Genomic DNA, 13,193 nt, shown 5'->3' with positions numbered 1-13,193 from the left:
AAGGCCACGGGCTGTATATGGATCGCAACTCTTCTAGCGGCGCCTTGTGCCAGTCGGCGTGCTTTTGGCATTGCCTACACCGCTGGGCGTGCCGTGCGCAGTCCTCTTTCACTGTTGGCCAGAAGAAACCTGCGCGTATTACCTTGGAGGCTAAGGATCTTCCCCCTACGTGGCTCCCGCAGATGCCTTCGTGTAGTTCCGCCATTATCCTGGTCAGTGTTGTCAAACTCGTAACTCGGAGGTGGATCGGAGAGGGAAAAAAAACTCGTAACTCGGGGATCGTAACTCGACTCGGAAGAGTTACTATTCGAGTTACTATACATAAGATAATTAAAAATACATTCATAATTCATGAAATGGTTGCAATACATAACATAATTTAACATAGATTCATAATTCATAAAACGGTTCAAATACATAACATAATTAAAAGAAAGTAGATTCAAGATAATGTTTAATACAAATAAACTATCCAACAAAATCATTCGCATTCATCATAGGATAATCATCTTCATCCTCCAAAAAATCTTCATTTTCATTAGCATCAATTGGAGGAACTTCCAAATCATTATCATCATCAATTGGAGGAACCTCAATTGTTGCTCCTCTACTAGCTCCAACTTCAAGTAATATTTCTTCATCTAAACCATGTAATGTTTCATTTTCCTCCACAGTCCATTCATCATCAGAAGAAAGATCATCAACCGTATATTCTTTTGTCTTTCTAACATCTTTCTTCTTCGTCAATCTTGAATTAGTCATCACAAACACCACATCGTTCATAGTCATTTGGTGTAAACGATTTCTTTTCTTAGTGTGAACCTAAATAATTATAAAAGTAGTTAACACATCATATGATCATCTAAAAAATAATTATGAAATCACAGCCAGATGAACTAAATTCTTACCCCTTCAAAAGCACTCCAATTACGCTCACAGCCAGATGAACTACAAGTCAAACTCAATACTCTAATTGCAAATCTTTGTAGTTCTGGATGTTCATCACCATATGATTCCCACCATTGTGATGGAGTTTTGGTCTTGAGTCCAAGTTGAGCTAAGGGAGTACCATACAATCCAGACTTGCTCTTGAAACTCTCTAATTGAAAATCAATTTTACTCATCACATCAAGGTCTCTCACCAACCTCTCCAAACATTCATACATTCCACGTTTCACCTCATAATCAACTTTAAAGTCAGGATGATAGTGTAACATGGGATTAAGATAATAGCCCGCAGCATGCAACGGCCTATGCAATTGGTTGTCCCATCTCCGATCAATGATTTCCCAAAGGGGAGTGTAGCTAAATAAGATAAAAACAAATAAATAAATCTCCAAAACAAGTTTGTATATCTAATTTAGAAATCAAATATAGGTAAATTACCTTTTACTAACTCCATTGAAGAGATTTTGTATCTTCTCCTTTGCCCTATCCATCTCTTCATAAATAAATCCCATGGCTGGTTTCTCATCTGAATCAACCATGCGCAGCACTTTAATCAGGGGAAGAGCACCCCTCAAGCAATTTAAAATGCTTTTCCAAAATCCCTTGTCCATTATCAGATTTTCCACCAACCCTCCATCTCTAGTTTTTGCAAATTGACTAGATTGCCACTCTGAGGATGTGAACATCTTAATAAGTGATCCTCTATTATCATTCAAGCATCCTAAAGTCAGATAAGAGGTGGCAAAGCGAGTATTGGCTGGTCTTATCAAATCTTTTCCTTCACTATATTTGTGCAACAAGGAGATAAGACCAGTTCTGGAGTAGATGTAGGTTGTAATCTTCTTCCCATTGGCGATTGTGTCGTGATGGAGTGGGATTTTCTTTTCAAAATCTTCCAACATTAGATCAATGCAATGGGCTGCACAAGGAGTCCAATACAACTTTTTCCTCTTTTGCATTAACAACTCCCCAGCTGCTTTATAATTTGCTGCATTGTCCGTTACAATTTGGATGACATCTTCTTCCCCAACCTCTTCAACAATATCATCCACCATTTTGAAGATTTTGTCAGCTGTCTTGCATATATCAGATGCATCAATAGACTTCAAAAAGACCGTTCCCCTTGGACTATTTACCAAAAAATTCAGTATAGTCCTCCTCTTCCTATCGGTCCAGCCATCTGTCATTATTGTACATCCATATTTTTTCCAGAAAAGTTTATGTTCTTCTACAATCAGATTTGTCTTCTCAACCTCTTGCTTCAAGTATTTCACTCTTATTTCATAATAGGATGGTGGCTTTAATCCGGGACCATGTCTACCAATTAACTCAACCATCCTCTTAAATTCTTCACTCTTTGCTACATTAAAAGGGATAGCATTATTGTAGAAAAACCGAGCAATCTCTTGACATGCATCTTCTCTATCATTCTTCTTGAAAATGGCATTAATAGTACTTTGAGATCCTTTTCTCTTGAAAATATTTGATGAGTTCCCAATCTGTTCTTCAATTGATCTTTTTATACCACTTTCTGTCTGTCCCATTGAACTCTCTTCTCTAGAGATTGACTTCTTCAAAAAATTTTGCTGCAGATTAACAACAGTATCCATCATTGATTTTTTAACATCTTCAGGCACTGATACACATGCCCCCACATCCTTTGAAGTCCCGGCTAAATGATGTTTTAATCTGTAAACCCCTCCTGTGAGTACTTTATCACAGTATTTACACCTTAGGTTCCTTGTTTTTCCATCAACAGACACACAGTGCTTCCAAGCTGAATCAGTTCTTCCACTAGCCATTATAAATGATCACCAAAAATTAACGAAAGGCAGTGGCGGAGCGATCGCGAAGCGGAGAGAGCACGAAGGCGGAGCGATCGCGAAGCGGAGAGAGCACGAAGGCGGAGCGATCGCGAAGCAGAGAGAGCACGAAAGCGGAGCGTTCGCGGTGGTGCGCGAAGGCAGCGGCGGCGCAACGCAACGTTCGCGATGGTTCACGAAGGCGACGGCGACGAGCAAGAGTGTGCGCGGTGGTACGCGGTGGTGCGCGAAGGCGGCGTCAACGAGAAGAGCTGCGGCGACAAGCACAATCAGCGGCACAAGTTAAGAAAAATTAGGGTTTCGTTTCAGATTAGGGTTTCAGTTTTTAAAATTAGGGTTTTATTAATTTAGGGTTTTCTATTTGGGCCGCGTCATGGATCGCTGGGGCCCATGAATCGTCCGATCCAGCCCTTGGATCGCTGGATCGCTCCGATCCAGAGATGGTCCGATCCCATCTCCGATCTGACGCGATTTTGCCTGGAAAGATCGTAAACTCGGAAGATCGGCGAGTTAACTCGCGATCTTGACAACACTGATCCTGGTGCACTCATCACCACTGACGCATGTTAGGATAGGGTGAGTGAAACCGTGCCTGAACAGCACCCCGTCCACCAAAGTATATCTTGCGGCATTTCTTTTGACTTTTTTACCTTCTTCAGGCTCCACTGGGAGAGCCCCATCCGCCAGGTATCGCTTGTAGGGCGTCATCCAGGTGTCTCCCCTGGCCAGAACGCATACCTGCATCTGCTCTTCCTCAGGCACACCCACGTACATGCTGATGCGGGGCGCCCTCTGCGTATCTTGGGTCAAAGAGCAATGACTCCTCGGCCTTCCCCTTGATGTATAAATCTGGAGGACATCCACCCTGTTGTCTTCCACGAATCTACGCGGAGCTTTGAGAGTCTCTTGGATCACTGTCCTCTGTCTACCCCCCTTGCCTGAGCTGGCCAGCTTTGCAAGCAGGTCAGCTCTGGCATTCTGCTCCCTCGGGACATGTATCAGCTCAAGAGCGTTGAATGCTCCCTTCAACAACTGGACGTATTTCAGATACGCTGCCATCTGTGGGTCCTTCGCCTGGAACTCACCCGACACCTGCCCCGTAATCAGCTGGGAGTCACTCTTCACCAGGAGGTTCTGTGCGCCCATCTCCTTGGCCAGGAGCATTCCTGCTATCAGGGCTTCATATTCTGCCTGATTGTTACTTGCCTTGAAAGCGAAGCGCAGGGCCTGCTCGATCAGTATGCCGTCGGGTCCCTCCAAGACTATTCCCGCACCGCTCCCTTGTTGGTTGGAAGAGCCATCAACCACGAGCAGCCACTGCGAACTCACCTCCACCTCTTGCTCACCTCCGGGCGACAGTTCCGCTATAAAATCTACGTACACCTGCCCTTTGATGGATCCTCTAGGCTCACACTGGATGTCGAATTCTGACAGTTCCACCGCCCAGCGCACCATTCTTCCCGCCACATCCGACTTCTGCAGCACTTTCTGTATAGGGAGGTTGATCATCACAACCACCATAAAGCTGTGGAAGTAATGACGGAGCCTCCTGGCAGAAAATACTACCGCCAGCGCCGCCTTCTCTAGCGCTTGGTACCTCGTCTCAGCTCCCTGTAATGCCTTGCTTACAAAATATATGGGCTTCTGACTCTAGTCCTGCTCCTGGACTAACACAGAACTGATGGCTCGCTCCGTTACAGTAAAATACAAACGGAGGGGCACGCCCACTACCGGCTTGCAGAGGACCGGTGGCGTCGCCAGGTACTCCTTCAGCTTAATGAAAGCCGCTTCGCATTCATCAGTCCATGCAAAGCGACTGTTTCTCTTGAGGCACTGGAAATACGGGTGCGCCTTCTCTCCTCCGGCGGAAACAAACCTCGAGAGCGCCGCCATCCGCCCTGTCAGCTGTTGCACCTCCTTTACCGACGTCGGGCTCCGCATGGCGATAATCACCGCGCATTTGTCGGGGTTCGCCTCTATCCCCCTCTCTGTGAGCATAAAACCCAAGAACTTACCGGCCTCTACCCCGAAAACACACTTCTCAGGGTTTAACTTGAGGCGGTACTTGGATATTGTGGCGAACAACTCTTCCAGGTCCGCCATGTGCTGCGCCCTATTCTGCGACGCCACCACCATGTCGTCTACATAGGCGTACACATTCCTCCCGAGCATTGGTGCCAGGACCTTGTCCATTAACCTTTGGTACGTGGCGCCCGCATTTTTCAGCCCAAAAGGCATCACCTTATAGCAGTAACTGCAGGTCTCAGTCATGAATGCAGTCTTGCTCTCGTCTCTTGGGTGCATCTTGATTTGGTTGTACCCTGAAAAGGCGTCCAGGAAACTCAGCACCTTGCTGCCGGACGCACTGTCTACCAAGGCGTCGATGCTGGGCAGCGGATACGAGTCCTTTGGGCATGCCTTGTTCAGGTCCATGAAGTCAACACACATCCTCCACTTTCCGTTCGCCTTTTTCACCAAGACGACGTTGGCGAGCCACTCAGGGTATTGAATCTCCCTGATGTGGCCAGCACTCAGCAGCTTCTGCGTTTCGTCTCTCACCACCTGCTGTCGTTCCTCATTGAATTTTCTCCTCCTCTGACGCACGGGGCGGACCGTGGCGTCCATGCTGAGGTGGTGACACAGGAAATCGGGATCAATGCCTGGCATATCCGAGGCGGACCATGCGAAGGCATCCAGGTGGCGTGAAATCACTTCCGCCACCCCTTCCTGTTCTTCCGGGCTCAGCGAACTTCCTAACTTGAAAGTCTTGCCGCCAATCTCCCTTTCTACGGCGTTAGCCACGGGCTGTTCCCTGCTATCATCTTCGACGGGCGCCGCCTCTTCCACGGGCGCCGCGTCGTCAGGGCCTTCCTGATGTGAATGTGACAACAAGAACACATGATTCTTGACATTCTTAGGAACAACTTGAGCTGGATTTGAAAGGCACTTTACTTTAGAATTGGATCAATGTTCTAAATTCAAGAACTCACCAAAAGTAAGCACCAACCAAGACTCATATGGAAGTCCATGTATTGTCAAATTGAATCAAAACAAAAGGAAAGAAGAACAAGAATTAAAACTGGAAAGAATTTAAAAGCTAGCTACTGAACCAAAACAGAATTAAGAACACAATGCTGGAAACACAAAATTAAACGGTAGAAAAAGAACTAAACTCTAGGAATCAAAACTACCGAATGGAAAATTGAAGAAAAGGGAAGAAGAACACTTATAGAAGAAGATGCTTGCTGGATTTTGAGAATTGGAAGAAGCATTTCACGCCACTTGGAACCTTGAACCAAGATAAGTGATGGAGTGCCACCACTTGAAGCTCACCATAGCTCACAAGATAAGGCAAAGAAGAGGAAGACTCAAAACTCACAATTTCTCTCCAAATTTGAGTATAGTCTCTCTACTATAAAATTCCAATCTGAATTGTACAAGCTAAGCACCTTTATTTATATCCTAGAGGTGCTGAAAAATAGGTGGGAATTTTCAAATAAAACTCATTTGAAATTCCCACCAAAAAACAAGTCACATGGGAGGTGTGACATTTTTCTACTATGACACCTCCTAAAAACTACACCTACACCCCCCTACTAAGTCACATGGACAAAGTGACTCTCTCTAATACATTCACACCTATTTATTTAATATCCACACCTCCTACAAGAGTCATTCAAATGATGCTCTTTTATTTAATGCTTGGCCTTGCCCCTCATGGTTTGGACTTGGGCTTCTTGGGCTTGGGCTTTCTTGGTCTTGGGCTTGGGCTTTGGGCTTGGGCCTCATCTTTTGCAAAGACTAATAAGAAGAACTTTAAATGCTTTGGCCCTTGTCCATTTCTTCTATTGATAACATCTTTTTGATTCTCATCATAGGCGCATCTGCTTCGGGCATCGCCCTCTCCGCTATGGCTTCCTTAGGCGTCAACCCAACGGGCGTCGCCTCAGTCATCGTCGTGTCCGCGCTCGGAGGACGTTCATACACCATGAACACGCCTCTCTTCGTTTTCAGGCTGTTCTCATAGCATTTCCTTGCCTCCTCCTGGTCTGACCTGATGACTATCACCTGGCCATTGAGGTCCGGCAGCTTCATCTTCATGTGGCGTGTGGAGGACACCGCGTTCAGACGGTTTAATGCCGGTCTGCCCAGCAAAATATTGTAGGCAGAGTTGGCGTTCACGACCAGGTACCGGATGCTTTCGGTACGGGAGGCCTCTCCGTCGGTGAACGTAGTCCTCAACTCCAGGTACCCCTGGACTTCCACCTGGTTATCCCCGAACCCATACATGCACCCCGTATAGGGACTCAACAGATCGGGGGACAGCCGTAACTTATTAAAGGTCGACAGAAACATGACGTCTGCCGAACTTCCTTGGTCGACAAGCACTCTGTGCACCTTCCTTCCGGCTGTGACGACTGAGATGACAACGGGGTCGTTGTCGTGGGGTACCACATCTCGGAGGTCTCTTCTCGTGAACACGATATCCGACTCCCACGGCTCCCCCGAGAGCCTCTCTTCGATGGAATTTACCCCCCTCGCGTATATCTTCCGCTGGGAGGCGGTGGGTCCCCCGCCGGAAAAACCTCCAGCAATGGTGTGGACCTCACCAAGCACAGGCACCTCGTGTGCTGGTTCTTCCGCCGGTGGCTGCAAGGTGGCGGTCGTTGTGGGATCTGCGACATAGTCCTTCAAAAACCCAGTCCTCACCAGCTCATCTAGCTGGTAGCCCAACGACAGGCAATTATCAATGTGGTGCCCGAAAGCCTCGTGGAATTCGCACCAAGAGTCTTTACGAGGCCCTAACACCTTGTCGGTCTTCGCCGGTCGCCTCAGCCTCTCAGCTATGTTAGGCACGGCGATCAAATCCTTCAACTCAACCACGAAGTTGTACCTCGCTGGTCTCGCTCTTTCTCTGGCGGGGCGATCGCCTCCTGCTGGACCACGGGGCTGGGGCTTTCTGGCCTCGTAGGGGCGTCTCGCCTCTGGCTTCTTTCTTCCCGTCGTGGTCTCATTGACCCTGACGGGTTGAGCTCGCGCCGGTCCCCTTGGGCGTGAGGGCACGGCGCTGGTGCGCTTCACACATACCTCCCCTTCAGAAGCAATATGTTCTACCGCCCTACGCCGTAGTTGCGGATGATGGATTCTCCAAAAGGACCGGGGCATACGCCTTTCACAAATGTGTACACGATCATAGGCTCCTCTGTCGTACCAACCTTCACGACCTGGGCCCCGAAGCGATTGATATACTCCTTCAGGGTCTCCCCTTGATACTGCTTCACATCAAACAGATCGTAAGAGACCGGCGGCGAGGCCTTGTTTGCTAAGTATTGTTCCCTGAACAATCGTGACAATTGGCGGAAAGATGTGATATGACCGTCTGGAAGGCTGATGAACCAGTCCATAGCCATCCCGGTCAGGGTGCTCATAAAGAGCTTGCACTTGGCAGCGTCAGAACCGCCTACCAGGACCATCTGTGTGTGAAATGCAGCAAGGTGCGTCTCTGGGTCCTCCATCCCGGTGAAGATCACCTTAGGCCCCGCGAACGTGTTCGGGATTACTGCATCTAGGATCTCCTGCGAGAAAGGGGTGGAAAACTCCCTTGGTGGGGAATGGTTCTCCATCTCGTCATGTCCAAGCCGCCTCCGATCATTTCTCAGGCCCTGGCGCAACTTCTCATTTACACGGTGGAGCTCTTCATTTCGCTCATGCGTGGCATCGAGATCTGCCTGCATGTGTTCCTGTTCCATTTTTGACTCCGCCATGTCCTGCTGCAGCCCCCTCATTATCTCCAGAACCTGTTGCATGGATAATTCTGATGGGGCTGCGCGTGCGGTACTTCGTCTGGTGGGGGCCATTGTCACTCCAACCTCCTCCAACGTTACTGCCACTTAGTAGGTTTCCTCGAACTTGTGATGGGACTGATGTTTTATATCGAGCCCCACGGTGGGCGCCAAATGTTCCGTCCAGTAGACCGGGGCGTCTTCATGCGCGACCTCAACCGTCAGCTAGGGACTCCTTCCCACTGATTACCTGTGGATTCCTGCAAAAAAGAGGACAAAGAGGCGCCCTAGCGGCCGTTTGCACTCCGACGCTCAAGTCAGCCAGCAAGAAACACCAAAACTGTTCACCTCCGTCTCTGAGCACCGCGTATGGCACTCTGAAGGTGGAAAGAAATAACTGTGTATTGTGTGTCTGTGTTCTCTCTCTCTCAGGCAAAAATATTCCCCAGTCCCCTGTTCGTAACCTTGAAGCACGAGCAAGCAACTAGAGAGTTCTCGTAAATTTGCAGAAAGTTCGAACCCCCTTTCCAACATTCCCCGCGCTATTTAAACTACCCAAGCATTTAAAGCGCCTTAAAGCGCCTTTAATTACAAATGTAACGCACTCAATCAGCGTATTTAATTAGAAAAAGTAGCGCATTTAAGACGTTGAAACGCTTGGGAGCCATTATAACACTGAATGCTCGAAAGGGAAACTGTATTGAATGACTTTAATCACCTGGCACCTGACTGAAGGGTGTTTCTATTCTGGCATGGCTGTCGTACACGTGGAGGTCCTCACGAAGTCGTGACCCCATCTGGGGACGTTTCTACGTGTGAGTCCTCCTGCTTGGGAGTGCTACTGCGCTAGGGGTGACTTTTTGGGTGCCAACTCATGCCCCCAATTATCTAGTCACTTACTTTGAGAGCGTATCTGCCTTCCTCTTGTACCCTGCACCCGGCTACCCTGGGCGTGACCTTCCTCTTGAGTCGTATCTGTCCCACAGGCGTCTCTGGGGCGACAGGAGTACTTCACGAGTCAGGCTGCCCTACACTGGTACTATCACTATGGCCTTGAAGCCACCTTTTCCTTCTCTTTATCACTACCCCGGGTTATCGGGACCTGAGGCCTCCCCACGGCGTTGCTCCCTCCATGGTCTTTCCTACCCATGGGTATCGGGGAACCACACCGTGATTGCCTTGCTTTAGCACTGTTTGATCTAGCGACGCCCTGGTTGGGCGACGCCATCACCTAGGCGACGCCATCACCTAGGCGACGCCTTGCGTTGACTTTGACTATCCAGTCGTTGACTTTGACCTTGACTTAGTCAACGCCCGGATACGGGACGGTACAGGAGGCGATATGTTCCACCGCCCGACGCCGTATTTCAGCAAAGATCCTAGGGCGATTGCGAATAATAGATTCGCAAAAAGGGCCGGGACACACGCCTTTCCTAAAGGCATACACGATCATAGGCTCCTCCGAAGTACCAACTTTTACTACTTGGGCCCCGAAACGGTTAATGTATTCCTTCAAGGTCTCCCCTTGATACTGTTTTACATCAAACAAGTCGTAGGAGACTGGCAGCGGGGCCCTGTTCGCCAGGTATTGCTCTCTGAACAGCTGTGACAACTGCTGAAAGGAGGTGATATGGCCGTTTGGAAGGCTGATAAACCAATCCATCGCCATTCCCGTCAAGGTGCTCATGAAGAGCTTGCATCTCGCGGCATCAGAGCCACCTACTAACACCATCTGCGTGTGGAATGCAATGAGATGTGCCTCAGGATCCTCCATCCCGGTGAAAATCGCCTTGGGTTCTGCGAACGTGTTGGGGATCAGTGCATCTAGGATCTTCTGCGAGAAAGGAGTGGAAAACTCCCTTGGTGGGGTGAGATGCTCCATCTCATCTTGTTCACGTTGCCCCTGGTTGTTCCTCAAACCCCGGGCGCAACTCCTCATTCACCCGATCGAGCTCTTCGTTTCTCGCACGTGAGTCTGCGAGATCCGCCTGCATGCATTCTTGTTCCATCTTCGACTCCGCCATCTCATCCGGCAGCCCCCGCATCATTTCCATGACCTGCTGCATGGACATTTCCTCACTCGTAGCGCGCACCTTGTCTAGTGGTGGCCCTCATTCTTCGTTGTTTCCTCCAACTTCTGCCAACGTGATGGTGGCTCTGATAGATCTTTGTTGCTTGTGATGGGACTGATGTTTTAAATCGGCCCCATGGTGGGCACCAAATGTTCCGGCCGGTTGACATGGGACGTCTTTGTGCGCAACCTCACCCGTCAGCTAGGGACACCTTCCCACTGGTTCCTTGTGAATCCCTGCAAAGAAGGACAAAAGGGCGCCCTAGCGGTCGTTTGCACTCCGACGCTCAAGTCAGCTAGCAAGAAACACCAAAAACTCTACACCTCCGTATCGGAGCACCGTGAATGGCACTCTGAAGGTGGGCAAAAGAAACTCTCTCTAGTGTCTATTTTCTCGTTCTGGCAAACAACCTCTCTCTAGTCCTTTGTGCGTAGCCTCAAGACTCGAGCAAGAAACTAAAGCGTATTCTGGGAAAATCTGCCAAAAGTTCGAACCCCATTTCCAACATTCCAAGCGCTATTTAAACTACTCTAGCATTTAAAGCGTCTTAAAGCGCATTTAATTATAAAACGTTCAGCGCCTTTAAGACGTTTAAACCGCTTGGAGCATTTATAGTACCTTAAACGTTCGAAACGTAAACTTTATTAAATAGCTTTAATCACCTTGTACCTGACAAATTGGCGTTTCTATTCTGACTTGGCTGCTATTACACATGGAGAGCCTCACAGCACCGTGACCCCACTTGGGGGTGTTCCTCACGTGAGTCCTCCTACCTGGGAGTGCATCTGCGCAAGGGGTGACTTTTTGGGTGCCAACTCATGCCCCCAAACCTCTAGTCACTCACTTTGAGAGCGTGTCTATCTTCCTCTCGCACCCTGCACCTGGCTACCCCTGGGCGTGACCCTTCTCATGAGTCGTAACTATTCCAAGGGCTTCTCTAGGGCGACATGGGCACTTCACGAGTCAGATTGCTCTCTACTGGTGCTATTACTATGGCCTGGAAGCCACCTTTCTCTTCTCTTTAACGCTACCCCTAGTTGTCGGGGCTCTGAGGCTTTCCCACGGCGTCACCCCGTCCATGGTCTTTCCTACCCATGGGTATCGGGGAGCAACACTGTGCTTGCCTTGCTCTTGTGAAATTTTACCTTGGCAACGCCCTACCTTGGCGAAGCCTACTAGGCGACGCCTTATCTTGGCAATGCTTCCTCTCGGCGACGCCCCGCCTCGGCGATGCTTGCACTTGGCGTCGCCTCACCTAGGCGACGCCTTATGTTGACTTTGACCCCGACGCTGACTTTGACCTTGACTTTGTCAACGCCCAGATATGGGACGGTACAAAAAGATAAATCCTTTTTGGTGATTAATAGCTTTGGTAGTTCTGAATGAATAAAACATCCTTTTCTTTTTAATATTTTATCTCCAATTCCTGTTATGCTTATCCTTGAACATTGGGAATTCTTTCTAACTTTTAGTTCCCCTGTCCTTTGGGTTTTGTATTTACCCTAGATAAGTTCCATCTCAATTGGTTTTCCATCAATGCTTTGTCTGGGAGTCTAATTATCAAACTATGAGAACGGGTTTTCAGATTCGAGACATCGTAGGTCCTTGTTTTTTTTTCGTTTTTGCGTCTCAGGTGAGTAAGGAACTCATCTGGTCATCATTCTTTCTCTTTTCCCTAAAAAAATTCAGTGTTGTGGTTCTTATTTTGTTTGACTTCTTGATTGGATTGAGATTATTTCAGTTTTGGGATTCACATAAAATTCATTTGATATGGTCTATACTGTTATTATTTCAGTGTTGTCTAGTTAACAGTTATTACTAGAAAAAAAATCTTGTGTTGAAAGTTGGAAGTAAAATTTATTGTTTGTCTTTTAACTTTGATTGTCCGTGAAGAATCTTGTGTGGTTTGATTGGAATGAGTTTATCAATTTTGCATTTTATACTTTAAAACCTACCAAAATGAACTTCTTAGCCTTAATTGGTTATGTTTGAGGATCAAGAATGTTATTTATAAACTCTATTTTGTATGATTAACTTGTTAAAGGTATTGTAGACAACCAGAACTTACTCAGATTCTTTTGTCACTATCTTCCCTTCCATCTCACCATGCCGTTTATTATTTTGATTCAGCATGTCATATAACACTTTTGTAGTGATTTTATTATGATATGGTGTAGTATCTTGTGCTATTGGTTTACATTTCTAATTTGGTTATGTTTTGCGGTGATTTCAACAACAGGAGTAAACGTGATATTGGGATATGCGTATTTAAAAAATGATAGAGGAAACAAGTGCATGGAAATTATTTTTAATTATTTGAGGTACCATATGTCAATTGTTCTGTGGATGCTGGGGACATGCTATATTTTTGTATAAAAATATGTTTGGATCAGAAGAACTAAACTCTCTATATATGGCCTTCTGCGTGAGTGCAGAAATTGATATGCATGTGTCCAAGTGGCTCTAGAATTTAGGTAGTTTTATATTTTGAGTTATCATGTTACTAGCAGGTACAAAAATAGCCTTGCCATAAAACGAGTCCTCTACGTAGGCTCTGCCTCTCGTGC

At 47.4% G+C, this 13,193-nt stretch overlaps 1 protein-coding gene across 1 annotated transcript; it reads right to left on the bottom strand.

The window, feature by feature from the left end:
• Window positions 1-220: 220 nt before the first annotated feature.
• On the bottom strand, window positions 221-2,750 carry LOC137838384 (uncharacterized). The gene has a single exon (XM_068647627.1). It carries the CDS (start codon window positions 2,748-2,750, stop codon window positions 1,383-1,385), a length of 1,368 nt encoding a protein of 455 aa, XP_068503728.1. The 3' UTR covers window positions 221-1,382.
• Between the last annotated feature and the right edge of the window lie 10,443 nt (window positions 2,751-13,193).

The sequence above is a fragment of the Phaseolus vulgaris genome, chromosome 4 (assembly GCF_000499845.2).
Source record: "Phaseolus vulgaris cultivar G19833 chromosome 4, P. vulgaris v2.0, whole genome shotgun sequence".
Taxonomy (NCBI): domain Eukaryota; kingdom Viridiplantae; phylum Streptophyta; class Magnoliopsida; order Fabales; family Fabaceae; genus Phaseolus; species Phaseolus vulgaris.
Note: the sequence above shows the minus strand (reverse complement) of the source record. Positions and strands in the feature narration are given on the sequence as shown.